General features: G+C 38.7%; 2 protein-coding genes across 3 annotated transcripts in view; both read right to left on the bottom strand.

Moving 5' to 3' along the window:
* Nucleotides 1-18,436, bottom strand: part of LOC139175661 (veficolin-1-like) — a 940,898-nt gene that overhangs the window by 588,475 nt on the left and 333,987 nt on the right. The window lies entirely within an intron of this gene.
* The window catches only part of RAB3IL1 (RAB3A interacting protein like 1), a 44,884-nt gene continuing 40,742 nt past the window's right edge, over nucleotides 14,295-18,436 (bottom strand). For both annotated transcript variants that reach the window (XM_070766638.1, XM_070766646.1), the window contains one exon: nucleotides 14,295-17,974. In XM_070766638.1, the coding sequence (XP_070622739.1) occupies nucleotides 17,892-17,974 (83 nt within the window). In that variant the 3' untranslated portion in view covers nucleotides 14,295-17,891. The remainder of the gene's footprint in view (nucleotides 17,975-18,436) is intronic.

The following is an 18,436-nucleotide window of genomic DNA, read 5'->3' as shown; positions in this document are numbered from 1 at the left end:
TTGGACATTTCAGAACACTAAGAAGTGTTACCAAATATGCATCTCAGAAGCTTTCAGAAATTTCAATTCATGGATTTCAATATTATAAATCAAGTGCACTAAATATATGTATGCTACTTGCAAAGAAATCCAACTGAATGATAAGCAAAAAAAGGCATTTAATTCCTGGTAATGCAATGTTGGACACTCTCAATAGTTCCATTGAAAATTATATTACACAGATAAGACTAATGCAAGTACATAGTTCAGAAAGACATTTAAAAAATTTGAAAAGTGCAGAAAAGGGGAAAGAAAAGGAACAAAAATATAAATTGAAAAAACCTATCCCTGAATCCTCAGCAAGCATACTCAACAAATTATCACTAATGCAACCAAATATCTCTTTGTTCCACACATCACCCTATTCTCCATAAGCCTCTCCATGTTAATCAGCCAAACCCAGTAAGCATTAGCAGAAATAAATATTATAAACGTTTAGTACACCCAATATGAATTCGTTTGTATTTATAGCTAGTTATATTTAAAGATCCTCCATTTTGTCTACTCAAATAATCAGTCTAGTCCCACTCAAAAACAATTAAACAATTACCAGAAATACCCATCATCATCCAGTCCCAATCAGAAAACCACATAAGCCCACCAAAAAGAACAATTCATTATTTTAATCTTGATCAAATGAATTGAATAATATTCATTCTTCTTTCTCCCAACCATCTTTGAATTCATCAAGGAAAGTTCTGACATCTTGCTTTCTCATACTTTTTTTCTCTCTTCTCACAAAATTCTTGTCAGGACCCTTTTGTAATTCCAGTGTGACAACTCCAGCAAATGTTTTTTAAAAATCCAATATAAGAAAATTATCCACATCACTATTCTGATTTATTATTTTTATTAATTATTTATAAAAGATAAAATATTATCTTTTAATATTTTAAAAATCTTCATTCAATTTCAGTTTGTAAATCCATTGTTTTAATCTTTCTTATAAGCTATAATTTTTTCACCACCTATAAGTCAATTTCAGTTTAATCAATGGGATTTGTTCTATAACGCCTTCTGATTCTATTATAGTAGCAGTTTCCAACTTTTCTGGGTCTATGGAGCAGCAGTATCGGTGATGGGAGGGGAGATGGTTTCGTTTGTGTAATCTAATCCTGTACATGCACAAACGATGCTTTGTGTTCTCGACCATCACTTGAACTGCCTAGTTTTCCACAGGGCCCAGACCAGTACCAATCCATGACCCAGGGGTTGGAGAATAAACATAAACTCTTCCTTCACTCTTTCATTAAACATTTATTTTAAGGTAGCCATTGGGTGCCCTCTTGTGTTGAACTTTCAAAGTCATCAGTTTCAAAGTATAAACAAGAGCATTTTCCCATGAGAGAGGATCCTTTCAATTTGATTCAGTCTTAAATCAAGTCATCTTTATCCCTTGATTTAATATTTTCTAAAGCCAGCAATAATTATTACGTTTCTGTATACTAAAAAAAGTTACAAATCTCTAATGAATTTTTTTAAAGAATTGAAGGAAACTCATCTGTAATGTCAATAAAATTTGCCAGACTGAAAGTTCTCAATCTTAAAACTAAATGGGAGAAAAATTAAATATGACGTGATTAAGAGATGAACCTCAGTCAAGCATATGATCCATATAGACAATGTTAGCGGCTATAAGCACAAAGAATTCCCATGATTCACAACTCATAATGAGTTGACCACAAAAATAACGTGTTTCCTGCTGTCTGCTCACAAAACAGCTGTGTGGGGTATATGCAGATAACCTTGCAATCACTTAGATATTTTGGCAGCACAAAAGCATTTGGGTACCATTTTCAGCCACAATATGTTTTTCTAACATCAGTTTGCCATGATGGCTTACTGGAAACTTGACATTTTGGGTTTACTCTCAAAGAATACATGTCAAATTGCAGTCAAAAATTTTCCTAATGCCTATTCTTTGTAACTTTATTATTGGCAAGTAATGGAATTCCTACTTGCTCTGCATATAACTACCACAAAGGTGATTTTAACCTTAATTAGTCAAGAACGTTTTCATTATGAATCTGAGAATCTCTGGTTCCAGAATTAGCAGAAACATTCCATATTTTTAGCCTCTTTAGAACATAATACAAGGAGTGAGTAAACATTAAATTATGGATAACACAATACTTTGCCTTAATCCAAACTTTTCCTATCTGATGTCCTCCAGATGTTTGGAGCCAGAGTCTTTGAGCTTTCCTAGATTGGAATATGGGAGTTTTGAAGTTCTGGAGGGTAGCAGAGAAAGGCTGTCTTAATCCCTCAGGGCAGGACCCAGCCAAAGTTAAATGTGAGCAGTTTAAGCACATAATTTAGCATTGACTCATATAAGTGTTGGCATTTGGCTTAGTCATGCCTGCCTAGTTCCATGAATGTACTTCATTTTCTTTGTTGCAACAGGAATGAGCACAAAAATAAAGGTCCTGTAGCATCTCTTATGCAGTCTTCCAATTGGACAGCTCACTTAATCTGAAGGCTTCTGATTTCTTTGTTGTTCTCTCAACCTTTTGTTCAAGAACAATTCATTACTATCAGAACTTGCAGGAATTTCCTACAGTTTTGTTCCACTCCAGCCACCTTGCATTGCCTGGCTATTTTCTATTTGTTTAACTCAAGAGTAGCCCCAGAATATTGGGATTTCAGCCTTCTCGATTCAATAGCTTTATTCTTACCAGGTTGTTATTACTACTTTTTTTTTTAGTCTGTAAAACACCCTGCACTGCCAGCAGTTTTGGGGAAAGCAGCTGCATCTATTGATAGCACCTCTAGGTAAGAATCATTGTTTAAAATAAACAGCAATGTTGCTGGGACAATCCACAAAAGAAGGGGCCAATACACTGATGTACATAACAATTTTTTGCAAATATAACAGCCCCACTAGACTAAGATAGGCAGAGGAAAGGAAATGGTGTGATAGTTACTTTTCCTTCCTTAACTTAAAAATCTCAATGGTTGCTTAAATTTTCTTGTTTGTGAAAAAACATTGAAAATCAATGGTAGAAATAAATTGAAATAAAAAGGTAGTTTTTGTATTTGGAAGACAAGTTTCTTTTATTGTGTATGTCCTTGGAGATTAAAATACTTGGTGATCACATGCACACATTAATTGGTACATGTATATGTCATTCCATATGATTATTTGCTCTAAATATTGCGTCTTGTGTCCAGTTTTAGGTTTTCTGACCATTTTTTCTCACACACTAATCTGAATCAAAAGCTTCCAAAGGAATTGTTCTTACTGTGGATTAGTGAAGCATCATAATATATTGCACTAAGCAAATATAGGATCCAAGTTATGCAAAATATACTGCTCAAAAAATAAAGGGAACACTTAAACAAAAGAATATAACTCCAAGTAAATCAAACTTCTGTGAAATCAAACTGTCCACTTAGGAAGCAACACTGATTGACAATCAATTTCATTTTGTTGTCAGCACATTCAACTTTGTACAGAACAAAGTATCCAATGAGAATATTTCATTCATTCAGCTCTAGGATGTACTATTTGAGTGTTCCCTTTATTTTTTGAGCAGTGTATTTGTCCCATTCCATATTGCCCTGATCAGATTCTATTTGGAATACTTAGCTCTGTAATCCATAGTTCAGAAAGGACATTTGCCAACTTCAGAGGAGGGCTACCAAAATGGTAAGGGATCTAGAAGATCAAGTTAAAATTTCTATGTTTGTTTAGCCAATGGATTAATCAACTGATGCAAGTTGTTTGAATCTTTAAATACCTGAAGATTGTCCAAAGAATGAGTGGACATATTTTTTTTATTGTCCCAGAAGATAGACCCAAAGCCAACAGGTTACAATTATGAAGTAGGCAAGATTAATTGTATAAGCTTTCAGCCAAAGGAAAGCTGCCACATAATATAGTGAGATCTTCAATGGAAGTTTTCAAACTGATGCTGGATTGTCATCCCTCAGAAATACTCTACCTGATTCTGCTTTGAACAGGAGATTTGATTAAGTCCCTTCCAATTCTCTGATTCAAAATCGATGAAGTATATTTGCTTGTTTGACCAAATGGGTGCTTGGATAATGAAATAAAGTTAGTATGTAGAAATATATTCTCAAATTTCACATTATTTTTTTCTCCAACTAAATTATTTTAGGAACTTGTTTAAGTATTGGACCTTTATATAAACAATGAAGGAAGATGAAACTGCTATCTAGATTGACTGATGTATACAGATGATACTTGTTCAATTGATTGGTTATTTAGGCAGAGTCTGTTCTGACCTAGGCATTCCCAAACCAGGAAGCAAACCTCTTATGCTGATAAAAAAAACCTTTTATTCAGTTACTGTGAATTTCTCACATTCACCTCCAATGAAGCCTTTCAATAGAGCATTTACAGTCACAGACCTTATCTGGCTTGGAGAGCTGCCAGTCCAGTATCTTCAAACCTTGGCCAGGAGTTTCGGAGAGTCATGAACCAATTAAGAAAGCTAATTGTCTCCTGCAAACTTATCTCCCCATTTGTTCCTCTTTTATTCCCTATGGGAGGGGCCATTCATAGTCCATCTGTGGCCTTACTCCCAAGTTGACCCTTGTTCCCAGCTGTTCCCTTCGTCTGGCAACTCTCCACTTGCACACATTGGGAACAGGCTCCGGCTGTTCATCTGCCTCACTGCTGTCTGACTCCAAAGGCAACTGATAATTGTCAGACTTCGCTGGTCCAATCTCTGCCTCCAAAGCAGAGCCTTCCCCAGACTCCAGGACTGGCCCATGCTCCTCCCCAACCTCCTCACTTTCCGAATTTGATGCCATCTCTGCTAGCTACTGGTGGGCCACAACAGAGTCCTGTCTATTCAGTACTCATGAGATGTAATTATATAAAGAGCTATGGCTGAAGAATTACATTTATTTATTTATTGTGTGTCACTCATCTAAAGGCGACTTAAAATTACACATCAATGAACATATTTTATGCTGCTATTCTACAAACATTTTCATATTCTTGATTCACCCAGAATATCTGACTTCAGAAACTGGAAAATATGTTCAGCTTTTTTTTAAGGAAGGTATAAATAATTTTACTGTTGCTTAAGGTAGGACTATACATTGAGTTTTAATAATTCCCTCAAGACAATAGAATAATGTAGCAGCATTGCAAATATTAATATATTCAAAAAATCAAATTAAAGTGTGCCTGATAGCTTCTGCTTGAACACATTTGCAAACAGGAGTCAACCTTCTTATTAGATAATCTGTTTTAACATCAATTTGATTAGGATCCCCCCTCCAATATTCAATCAGAATATCTTTCTGTAACTTAAATGCCTTGCTTTTTGCCTTCACCCTAGAATAATAAAGCACAGTACATGATAATTTAGTACAGTACTTTGTACTAACATATCTCCTTTTAGCCTCCTAACAATGAAACCTATCCATTTCCCTCGGTTTTTCCTCCTAGAACCTAGTGTCTATCTTTGCTACCCTACCTGAACCCATTTCTATTTATCTGCATCCTTAAAGTGTAGTGCACAGAACTGCACATAATACTTAAGATGGGTTAACCAACGCAGGTGAATAACTTACTTCACGTGACAATGGGAACCTTATTATTGTTATTATGCATTGGCTGCCGATCAGTTTCCGGTCACAATTCAAAGTGTTGGTCATGACCTTTAAAGCCCTACATGACATTGGACCAGAGTACCTCTGGAACCGCCTGCTACTGCACGAATCCCAGCGACCGATAAGGTCCCACGGAGTTGGCCTTCTCTGGGTCCCGTCGACTAAACAATGTCATTTGGCAGGCCCCAGGAGAAGCGCCTTCTCTGTGGCAGCCCCGGCCCTCTGGAACCAACTCCCCCCGGAGATTAGAACTGCCCCCACCCTTCCTGTCTTTCGTAAACTACTCAAGATTCACTTATACCACCAGGCATGGGGGAGTTGAGACACCTTTCCCCCAGGCTTTTTTATATTTTGTTTTATGTTTGATATGAATGTGCTGTTTGGTTTTTAAAATAATGATAGGGTTTTATATGTTTTTAATATTAGATTTGTTCCACTGCTATATTGTTTTTATTGCTGTTGTGAGCCGCCCCGAGTCTTTGGAGAGGGGCGGCATACAAATAAATGAATGAATGAATGAATGAATGAATGAATGAATGAATGAATGAATAAATTTGGGGATTATACAATTCAAGTTTGAGAATAAGAAATCATAAGGCTGCCTGCACTTCATACAGAATGGATTTGCCTCTAATAAGAATTTATTTTATATGCCATTACAGTTAAATAATGTTTTCCTCCAAGGATAGTAACTGCTATATTGGATTTTCTTTTCTGCTTTTGTTCAAATAAGAAGAGCTCCCTTAAGTTTCTTGGTTGATAAAAGAAGAAAAAGTACAGTAATTAGAAAACAAAGAGAGTTGGGGTTTTTTTCCTGATGAGGTGAAGTAGGATAATTCCTAATTGACATTTTGACCAAGATGTATCTTTAAGATGATTAAATTAGATATATAATCTCATTGTGGCAAGGGATACTAAGATAGAAAGGCTTTTGCTGAGCTATATCATGACAGTCTTTACATGGATGAAATGCACATCTTTTATTTAGATTGCATACATGGTAACATGAAAATTCTACAGGTGATGTTAACCCCATGACTTAAGCGTGGAAAAGAAACCATTTAGAAATAATCTAGATTCTTTGCCATTTCATTCATTTGTAAGAGCAACCTCAGCTTGTCTGTAACAAAAGTCTAGTGTTAGAAATGACACAATACTGCCCATGGAACATCTATCCAGTAAGTGGACTAATAAACTGACAGCTTGAATAAAGAGTTCAGTTTTTGGTTTCTCAGCAAAACCACTCAAGTAACTTCCTTTTTTCAATGGCACACTTGTAATGTATATGACTCTTTATGACTCTATCTGGAATCACTAAAATAGTGGACTTAACCATTCGATAATTGCCCATCTGCTGACTATATTCATAACTTTTTGCTTGTTTGAATAGAGGTATTTGTTTCTCCAAAGAAGCTTTTACTTATTTTTTTGTGTTTATAAAACTAAAGAGAATGATGAGGGAAAAGAGAAAAAGAAAGACTTGCCTGACAACATTCAAGCAGGCAGTTGAAATTATCTTTTTTTTCAACTGTGGTCTCAGCAGTGATTCTTGAATATGTATCTTATCCATCTCTTTTGACCCACCCCACAGGGTTTTTTTTGTTGTTGTTGTAGGGAGAATAGGAGGAGGAAGTTATTAGGCTATGTTTGCCAACCTGAGTTATTTACAAACTTATAAAGGAGGATAACAACTAATAATAAATCAACAACCCATTTATCTAGACTTTGTCCAACAAATTTGAAAGGCACCAGGTTGAGATCTTATGCAACCTATATTTCTATTGTCTTTTTGTCACTACAGATTTGAGAATTCTAAATATGGCAGCATCTCTGAGACTAAAAGAGCCATACTGGATCAGTCATAAAATGATACATAGAAAAATAAGCTTGGAACGCTTGTTATCAGAAGTCAATTTAGCGATTTAATTGTATTTCAAAAGATTGTGCTAGATGTATGAAAGATTGATTGATTGATTGATTGATTGATTGATTGATTGATTGATTGATTGGACTTTTATGCCGCCCCTCTCCAAGGACTCGGGGTGACTTACAACATACAACAGAACAATATATAACATCCTAACTCCAAGTAATTTAAATTTATAATCTAAAAACACCCCAAACCAAAAAAATCATTCCCATTCAATCAACTTACTCTCAACACATTCATCGGCCAGGAGGCTAGAGTCTAGTGGCCCCAAGCCTGGTGGCATAGATGACTCTTAAGACTCTTGTGGAAGGCAAGGAGGTGGGGGCAGTGCAAATCTCTGGGGGGAGCTGATTCCAGAGGGCCAGGGCCCCCACAGAGAAGGCTCTTTCTCTAGGCCCTGCCAAATGACATTGTCTAGTTGAAGAAATCTGGAGAAAGCTGACTCTGTGAGACTTAACTTGTCGCTGGGAGTCATGCAGCAGAAAGCGGTCCTGCAAGTATTCTGGCCCGATGCCATGTGGGGCTTTATAGATTATAACCAACACTTTGAATTGCATCCAAAAACCAATTGGCAGCCAAAGCAGTCCACAGAGCGCTGGAGATATATGTGCATGTCTGGGAAGGCCCTTGACTGCTCGCATGGCTGCCTTCTGCACAACTTGCAGTTTCCGAACGCTCTTCAAAGGTAGCCCCATGTAGAGACCATTGCAGTAGTCAAACCTCGAGATGATAAGGGGATGAGGGATGTGAGTAGAGACTCCCTGTCCAAATAGGGCTGCAACTGGTGCACCAGGTGAACCTAGGCAAATGCCCCCCAAATAACATGTTTTGATGTATGCAGGCATAGTGCAGGGATGGGTTCTGGATTCTCCTACTGTCGGTCCGTTCAGGGATGTGCCACATGGATGCAGGTGTATTGTGCGGCACACATATGTACAGAACTTTTGAAAAGCTGTACATGCGCAAAAACAAAAAACAAGATGGTGGCACCTATGGCGGCACCGAGATAACTGGCTCGAGAGCGTGGCAGGCCTGGGTCACTGCCAGTACCAGCGACCCAGGCCACCAGATTACTACTGGTTCTATAGAACTGCTCCAAATCAGGAAGAATCTACCTCTGGTATAGTACAGCTCTGTGTAAACTTCATGAAAATTTTAAGTGCCACATCAGAACTGAATGAGGTAATTCATTTTCAACATTAATTTTCCAGTCTCTACCTTAATGGTCTGTACCTCGAATCATCATCCCTCAATGCTGCTGAAGATATGAATAGATTCTAAAGTAGGCAAGCTATGAAAAACAGGTCAGGCTGTTCTTAGAGAGAGATTTACTGTACGTTAGGTTATAAAAAAAGCACTGGGGAAGCTAGGATGAACTTTAATATATGGTGGAAATGGGCTTGATCAAAAGGAGGATGAAATAAGGGTTAGGGTTCCAATGTTAGGGCACAGTTCCAGCTTTGCAAACTGTTGGGGAGAGGGGAAAGAGGGGATGGTTTGTGCAAGTGGCTGGAAAGCACACAGCACGCAGTTCCATTTCCACAAATGGCTTGCACGCACATCTGCCACTTATGCAAATGGAGCCCACTGTTCACATAAGTGAGGATGTACATGCACACGTGTTCGCCAGCCAGTTCCACAGCCCAGTTGCAAACCTATCATGGCCCACGGATTACGGATCACTGGTCTATGATCAAATTAATCCCAATGGCAGCTGTCTTAAAATCTAGAACAAATCCTGGCCAAAGAGAAAGAGTATGGGGTGGTATATATTTATCAGCATGAGGCAGAATTTTTCCTGTACAAATTGTTTGCTGCCTACCTGATTTAATCATTCATTCATTCATTTATTAAATTTGTGTGTCAGCCCTCTCCGTAGACTCGGGGCGGCTCACAACAGTAATAGAAAAAACAATGTAGAATACAAATCTAATAATTAAAACTAAAAACCCATAATTTAAAAAAACATGCACACAACATACCATACATAAACAATATAGGCCTGGGGAAGTTATATCAGTTCACCCATGCCTGACGACAGAGGTGGGTTTTAAGGAGTTTACGAAAGGCAAGGAGGGTGGGGGCAGTTCTAATCTCAGGGGGGAGCTGGTTCCAGAGGGTCGGGACCGCCACAGAGAAGGCTCTTCCCCTGCGACCCGCCAAACGACATTGTTTAGTCGATGGGACCCGGAGAAGGCCAACTCTGTGGGACCTAATCGGTCGCTGGGTTTCCTAAGGAGGACACTCTTTTCATCCCAGAACTCAGCCAAAGAGAAACCCATGGGGAATAAAAATTAAAAGCAGATATTTTGTAGGAAGGCTAACCATAGATTGGCATCAGATTCCTACATCCTCCACAGAAGAGATTGTTCTATTTTAGAGTGGGTTTTTTTAGTTAATTTGTGCATCAAACTGATTCATGTGCCAGAAAAGATGTGTCTTTTCTCTCTCTCAATATCTTCTTTGGAGACTGTTAGTGTATCTTATTATAAAAATACACAATCGTCCCTAACAGCAGAATCCACATTTGAGAGACCATGAGCTTTGAACCTTTATTTTTAGAATAAAATAGAATAACATTCTTTATTGTCCAAGCGTGATTGGACACACAAGGAATTTGTCTTTGGTGCATATGCTCTCAGTGTACATAAAAGAAAATATACATTTGTCAAGAATCATGAGGTACAACACTTAATGATTGTCATGAGGGTCAAATAAGCAATGAGGAAACAATATTAATAAAAATCTTAACGATACAATCAACAAGTTACAGTCATACAATCATAAGTGGGAGGAAATGGGTGATAGGAATGATGAGAAAAAACTACTAGTAATAATAATACAGACTTAGTAAATAGTTTGACAGTGTTGAGGGAATTATTTGTTTAGTAGAGTGATGGCGTTCTTGTGTCTAGTTGTCTTGGTGTACAGTGCTCTGTAGCGACTTTTTGAGGGTAGGAGTTGAAAAAGTTTATGTCCAGGATGTGAGGGGTCAGTAAATATTTTCACAGCCCTCTTTTTGACTTGTGCAGTATACAGGTCTTCAATGGAAGGCAGATTCACAGCAATTGTTTTTCTGCAGTTCTGGTTATCTTTTGAAGTCTGTGTTGGTCTTGTTGGGTTGCAGAACCAAACCAGACAGTTATAGAGGTGCATATGACAGACTCAATTATTCCTCTGTAGAACTGTATCATCAGCTCCTTGGGCAGTTTGAGCTTCCTGAGTTGGCACAGAAAGAACATTCTTTGTTATGCTTTTTTGATTACGTTTTTGATGTTAGGTGACCAATTTAGGTCTTGAGATATGATAGAACCTAGAAATGTGAAGGTCTCTACTGTTGATACTGGGTTGTCTAGTATCCTAAAGTCTACCATTTCTATGGTTTATTTGGTTCCAGTTCACATATTTGGATATTCTTTTATTAACAGATTTTGCTTCTTTCAAACATATCTCTCTTCACACCTTTGCCCACTCTTGTAAATAATTAACCTTCCTTTAATTACCCTGTTTTCCCCAAAATAATACATCCCCTGATAATAAGCCCTATTGGGCTTTTCAGTGCATGGCAATAAGGCCAAGCGCTTATTTCAACATTCAAAACAATATAAGACAGGGTCTATTTTTGGGAAAACACAGTAATGTTTTCCACAAAAGTGCAGGATATACATGTGCTTGTGTTCGCAAGCCATTTCACAGCCCAATGCTATGAATGGAGAAAGCATTATTCTAGCATTTGAAGAGATTTATATGAAACATATTCTTGATTTAGAAATGAATTTCAGTCTCTGGTTTACTAGTTTGTGAGATGTTCTGATTCATGGCGTATTGAATTCCTTATCTAGTGATTGTATCTTGAATACTTCACTCTGAATTCTTAATCTTGAATTATTGTAGGTGGTCATTCCGGTGCATGTTTGTAGTTTGCTTTCTGCTGATTATTTATGTATTTTCTCAAGTTTAATTTAGCTACTGAAATTCCTCTTGTTACTCTCTGTTCTCACATTGCCTCCCCGCACCCTACTTCTTCCTTTGTTTACTAATATACTTTCCATTGATATTTCTGTCTTTTCTGCCAGAACTATTTTTGTGATGGTTTAACTTGCGTGGAATAAAGGGAATAAAATTTGCTGTGGCGGATTGGGAGGCGGGGAGAGTGTTAAAAATGGCACTGGGATTTAAGTCCTTTTACAGAGTTAATAAATTAAATCATTCTTTTTCCATAAACCTGAGTCATCTCAAGAAGAGCAGACATAGAAATCGAATTAGTAAATAAATAAATAAACCAACTAAGGAATGAACAAATGAGGATTACTTAGAACAGTGATGGCACGGGTGCCATAGGTGACACACGGAGCCATATCTGCTGGCACGCAAGCCGTTGCCCTAGCTCAGCTCCAATGGGCATGTGTGTGCCAGCCAGCTGATTTTTGGCTCACACAGGGGCTCTGGGATGGCGTTTTTGGCTTCCAGAGAGCCTCCAGGGGGATGGGGGAAGGCACTTTTATCCTCCCGCAGCTTCAAGGAAGCCTTTGGTGCCTGAAGAGGGCAAAACTCAAGCCTACTGGGGCCACCAGAAGTTGGGCCTGGCCTCAAGAGGGCCTCCGGGAGGGTGGAGGAAGCTGTTTTCGCCCTCCCCAGGTATTAAATTATGGATATGGGGACTCGAGCATGCACATTAGCAAACGTATACGCTCTTTCGGCACCCAAGGAAAAAAAGGTTTGCCATCACTTAGAATATAAGACAACAACTGCAAATATTATAGTAGAAGCTTTTATTTGTGCAATGTCATCGAATGGGACCTTCAAGCAGACACTGAGAATCAGTAACGTCTACAGCAGTGTTTCCCAACCTTGGCAACTTGAAGATATTTGGACTTCAACTCCCAGAATTCCCCAGCCAGCGAATGCTGGCGGGGGAATTCTGGGAGTTGAAGTCCAGATATCTTCAAGTTGCCAAGGTTGAGAAACACTGCTCTAGAGTTCTCTGTGAGGAATTTGACTACCAAGAGGGTGTTATTGCTATAACATCTATCCTGCAGCTGCACTCTCTCTAAAAGACTACAACACAGATCTTAAAAGACAGAATGTAATTGATTCCATCTGTAAACAATGTTTACTCACAAATTGTCATTTCTCAATGTGGCTTAGGGGTTTTTTTCTGTGATATTTCCAATAATTTTTATTTTTAGATCATTTACCAGACCACGCTTCCTTCTAAGGTTCATGTACAATGACACTCAGGTAAACTCTGTTTTGGGGTGTGGTTTTTTTTTAAAAAAAAAAAGATTTATAAAGAATTTTAACAGTGCAAATATATGCTATAATCCTGTATATGAGTTCTTGAAGTAAATCCCAGTAAATTCAGAGGAAATCAAATTATATGTGAACTCAGCCCTTGACTTGCTTTGTTCCTACTATAATTCAATAATTGGGTAAAGTAACTTATTTTTCATTATTTTATTAATTTTTCATAAAGAAATAAAATGCTGATTTTTAGATGGGCAGAGAAAAATCAGCCTGTATGATATGGAGATCTGTTACATGTTAAACTCTCCTTTCCCTTCCTTCAGGATTTCTTTGGGATCAAGGCTGCTCAGCAACCCAAAATGTGGTTGAGCCATGAATTTAATTCTCATATCTCCTAGCCTTGGAACTTTGCATTAGTTTTATCTAGAGAGCCAATGCGTGCTTACAAAGATTACAAAGCATGACACTGAAGAAATGCCACAGTGGAGTATTTGATGCGAAAGTATTTTGAGCAGGCAAGCAGTTAATAAAAAAAGTAGTTAATCTGTACAAACTGCACCTCTGACATACCTCTGATCCAGGACAAGGCCATATTTTATGCTAAAATAAAAAATTATGGTCAAGGTATAGTCATGACATACCCATGGATACTGTTTCTACTTCACTCCTTGGAGGTTTGTCATACTATGAACTAACTATGCAGGCCAAAAGGGATAATTTTCGGCTCTGGAGCTAGGTGTCTTTGATCTCTCCATTTGAACAGGACATGCATCCTTTCTATGGTTAATGTGTCATGCTTCAAACTAATAGGCCATTTTGACTCCAATGGAAATACTGCTAACTTATAAAGCCCTTCATGGCATCGGACCAGAATATCTCTGGGACCGTCTTCTGCCGCACAAATCCCAGCGACCAGTTAGGTCCCACAGAGTTGGCTTCTCTGGGTCCCATCGACTAAACAATGTCGTTTGGCGGGACCCAGGGAAAGAGCCTTCTCTGTGGCGGCCCCGACCCTCTGGAACCAACTCCCTCCAGATATCAGAGTTGCCCCCACCCTCCTTGCCTTTCGTAAGCTCCTTAAAACCCACCTCTGTCGTCAGGCATGGGGGAATTGAGGTATTCCCTTCCCCCTAGGCTTATAAAATGTATGCATGGTATGTCTGTATGTATGATTGGTCTCTTAAATTGGGGTTTTTTACATTTTTAATATTAGATTTGTACATATTGTCTTTTTACTGTTGTTAGCCACCCCGAGTCTACGGAGAGGGGCGGCATACAAGTCTAATTAATAAAATAAATAAATAAATAAATAAACTTTTAGGCCAAGGCTCTTTTTCGATGCAATTTTGAGTTTATTATTTAGTGATCTGAGTTGGATTCTAGTGCTGGTGATTATATGGAAAAAAATTTGCCCTAATGATGTCACTTTAGTAAGGCAGCAAAATTAATAGTAATTCAAGCTTCAATACTAATATATACACAATCGATACTGCTTGTAATGCCTTGTTTATTTTATCACTGGAATACATGCAGACTTCAAAAGGAATCAGTCCAATGGCAGTAAGAACCAGCTTCATGTCAACACTGGAGTCTATTTATTAAACAGAAATCAGCATATCTTATTAGAATAGGAACACAGAAGTAAGGAAGAGATAATAATGCAACTTGGATAAAAGATTCAAAGCAGCTGTAATATGTTTTTCCCCCTCTTTTCAGACAACCAATTCCTGTAATTTGGAGAAACTGGCAGCTAGCAAAGCCATCTTGATCTAATCATTTCCTTCATCTTTTATAGGACCAGATATTGATAAGTAAATAATGACAGTGCAAATCCTCCAACCAATGTGAAATAAACTGAAAGCCTTTGCAGTGAATTTGGTGTGAGGAATACTTTTTGCAAATGAAATTTCAGAGAATATCCTTCTCCACAACATTGTTTTGTACTCAAAAAACAATGCTAAATCTCCTCTCAATGAACAAACTGGACTTTCTCATAAGGCAATCACCATTTTTACAAGGACCTCTTCAGTTGTCCTTCACCATCATTAATCATTTGCTTGCCTATCACAGTGCCTTAGTGCACCCTCCGCCTTCTTGCTGTCTTCCAGATGAGAACGCCAGGCTGGGGAAAAGTGACTAAATATCAGAATGCTCTGGGGTGTATCCTTAATAGGTCAATTCCTGTATCACCTTGTATGTGAAGTTGCAGAAATCAATATTCTTGCAGCAAATGTTGCTAGGAACTATTCCACTTCTGGTTTTAGCTCAATAGAAAAGCAATCAGATATATGCTCACCACTGAGTATGAATAGATTTAAGGCCTCCTTTGACAATTTCATTCTGCGGTCTTTGTAAGATGCTACATGATTAACTGCCTCTCTGGCCCCAAAATCGTTCTTCATATACTCAAATAGTTCAGGTCATCATTTTAGGTGTCAGAGAGGTGAGATAACAAAGGCAGCAATCTCTGTTGTAAAAGAAGCGATTCTAAAACTCTGGCTTATTCATCCATCATGATGCACAGAAATCTTATAGCAAGAAAAGGGTGTGTTACAATTTGTTCCCCTGATTATGTAATTTCAACAGTGCATTTCCCAAATACATCCTTCAAGAGAAGAGTTCCTGATTGCTGTATCTTTAGCCCTCAAGTGGTTCTATAAATGATTAGGATAGTAGCTAGGGCAGGGATGGCACGTGGAGCCATGTTTGCTGGCACGCAAGCTGTTGCCATAGGTCAGCTCCAGCAGGCATGTGTGTGCCGGCCACATTTTCAGCTAACGTGGAGATTCTGGGAGGGCGTTTTCGGCCTCTGGAGGCTGGGGAGGGACAACAATGGGCCTACGGGGCCCACCAGAAGTCGGGAAATGGGCAGTTTCCAGCCTCTGGAGGGCCTCAGAGGATGGAGGGGGGGGGCTGTTTTCACCCTCCCCAGTCTGCAGGGAAGCCTCTGGAGCCTGTGAAAGGTGAAGAATGGGCCTACCAGGACCACTGGAAGTTGGGAAATGGGGGTGGTGGTTTGTCATGCACGCATGCACAGGGGCAGGGCAGCACCAGAGGGGGCGCATGCACAGGGGGTAGGAGGGTATTGAATTATGGGTGTTGGCACCTGAGGAAAAAAGGCTTGCCATTACTGAGCTAGGGGATAGTGGGGCATTTTCAGTTCCACTCCAACAATTGGATCAAGAAAATACTGTTTGGTATGCAACACTATCAAACACTCTCAAGTAAATAACTTCCAGTAAAATCCCAAAGAGTGCTTGCTCTATTGCTCATAAACACAACATGTTAGTAGTCAACCTAATAATTTCAAGACAAACTGAAGAAAACATTATTTCTCCAAAAATGGAAATGGTAGGGCCCAATTGAACTATTACAGGCTTCACATCGCTTCCAGAACATTATCCCACCAATCCCACCAACGATCAGTTGATAGCCTCTAGCCACTGTGTCATGTTCTGGCTTCCTCATCTTTTGATGATAGAGTTGAAAATCTGGTAATGTCCACACAGCTCCAAGACAAAGGTGCAATCATAAGGAGACAAGAGGAACCCACAAAGTATGTAAAAATTTGCTGCCAGCCAGGTATACATGCTCAATGGAACCAATGGAACAATCTCTCAGTAACACAAGCTGAACTGATCAGCTAAATTCATCCAAGCAGGAGACTTCATTTGTAGAAGCTTTGTGAATTCATGGATTACCAACAAAACCTAATTTCCTTTGTCATTATTCATGGATGGAAGCTGAAATAGCAAGTGCCTTCCACAATGAGTAACCACCAACTAGACCACTCAGTCTGAAAATAGGAGGGGGTGGTTGCCAAGGGAAATTATGTCTTCTAGGAAGCCTGTATCAGCTGTTTTCATCTCAGAAGTTTCAAGATTTTATCCAAATGAAAAAACTGTTTCCTTCTTTAATCAAAGAAAATGAGAGGCATTTTCATTTTATTAACACCCAACAGGCCATCTAGATATTTGAATTAAAAATTCAATATCAACTTTTAGCATACCCTAAAATACAATAAAAAGAGATAAATCCTCATCAATACTGTAACATCAAGCCTGAAGCTGCACTAATTAAATCCAAATAGCTCCCACTTTTTAAAGAATGTGTGTACCTTCTAATGACTTGCTAGAAAATTCAGTCTCTGGGGTCAATCTTTGGATGTGAAGAACAGGGGCGGTGATGGAGCTTTAATTTAGAAAATACTTAGTCAGATGCAAGCCTCTAAATGAGAACCAGGAGTACAGCAGAAATGTGGGCTAAGGAGGATCATGGCAATGGATCCATGACTAATATGTTGAATGCAACTAAGCACAGTTGAAGAAGCCTTGGGAAGAATGATTCCATATGGGAAGAGCTTGTTCTAGAATGTCTGCAGCATAAAAACGAAGTCCACTAGTTATGAGTAACTATCCATTAGATCATTTCATCATCCTTCCATCATGTCTGGTCAAGAGTAGTTTTAATACCAGCGTGCAGAGTGTGGCAAAGGGTCCAGGGACCCCTCAAAGGAAAACCCTGAACTACAATCAGAAACAAAAGCAAAACCATCCCCAACTAACCTCTTTCAAGCTCCTAAGAAATACTGGAGGAATCTGCACCTTGCAGCTCTCAAGGAAGGCTGTTTTCAGCAAGTGCGTGCTTTTGAAAAGCTGGAGCAGTAGTTTATCTATCTAGCAATGACCAACAGCATTTAGATTTCAGAGTGGCAAGCAGATAATGAGCCCAAGGTCCAGCCGAGGCCTCAGTAATATTTTTTATATATTTATATATGTGAGTATATAGAGTGACTTTTAAGTAGAATATTACATACTGGCTGAGAAAGAATGCATAGAAAAAAGGAAAAAGTTCCAACATGGCCTCACTCCATAGTGCCAGAGAGCTCATATTCACTGATAAAAATTCCTGGAATAGGTTGCTCTCAAGAAACTGGAGGCTGTCTCTCAACAAGAAAAGCCTGTGCTTCTTATATTTTCAATTAATATTGTGCCGTCTTGAAAATGAGCAGACATTCTGTCATTGACTTTCTGGGTGTCCGCAGAATAACTGAAGGCAAAAATCCTTCCCAATCACCATCTTCCATTTACATCTCGCTAGGATAGAAGCCCAGTTTAGCAATGGACATTTCCTTCCGAAGCCTCATGACTTCCCAATACATCAATTCCACTGTGGGTCAAAGGAAAAATGAAACAGAGAAGCAAATGAGAAATTGTTATAGCAGAAGGCAAACCTGTTTGCTCTATAGTGCTCTCCTCAGCTCAACATTCATCCGCTCAACCAGCATGGCCAAATGATAAGGATTCATGAGAATCATTTGAGGAATCTATCCCTTTCATTTGGAAAAACCACTTCATATTTTAGCAAGAGATCTTGATAAAATATGACGGTACAGGAATTGATGTGTAGCATTTGTATTCCACTAACACAAAAGCAAAATCCTTGCCCTACAATAATGACTATTTCTACATTTGACCAAAAGGCGTGGGGGAGGGATATTATCCAGAGGCGAGTTCCTTTTACCTCCTCCTACCGGTGTGTATTTATTTAATTTATTTATTTATTCATTTATTTATTAGATTTCTATGCCACCCTTCTCGAGGCGACTCAGGGTGGCATACAATATTAATA

The sequence above is a fragment of the Erythrolamprus reginae genome, chromosome 1 (genome assembly GCF_031021105.1).
Source record: "Erythrolamprus reginae isolate rEryReg1 chromosome 1, rEryReg1.hap1, whole genome shotgun sequence".
NCBI lineage: Eukaryota > Metazoa > Chordata > Lepidosauria > Squamata > Dipsadidae > Erythrolamprus > Erythrolamprus reginae.
Note: the sequence above shows the minus strand (reverse complement) of the source record. Positions and strands in the feature narration are given on the sequence as shown.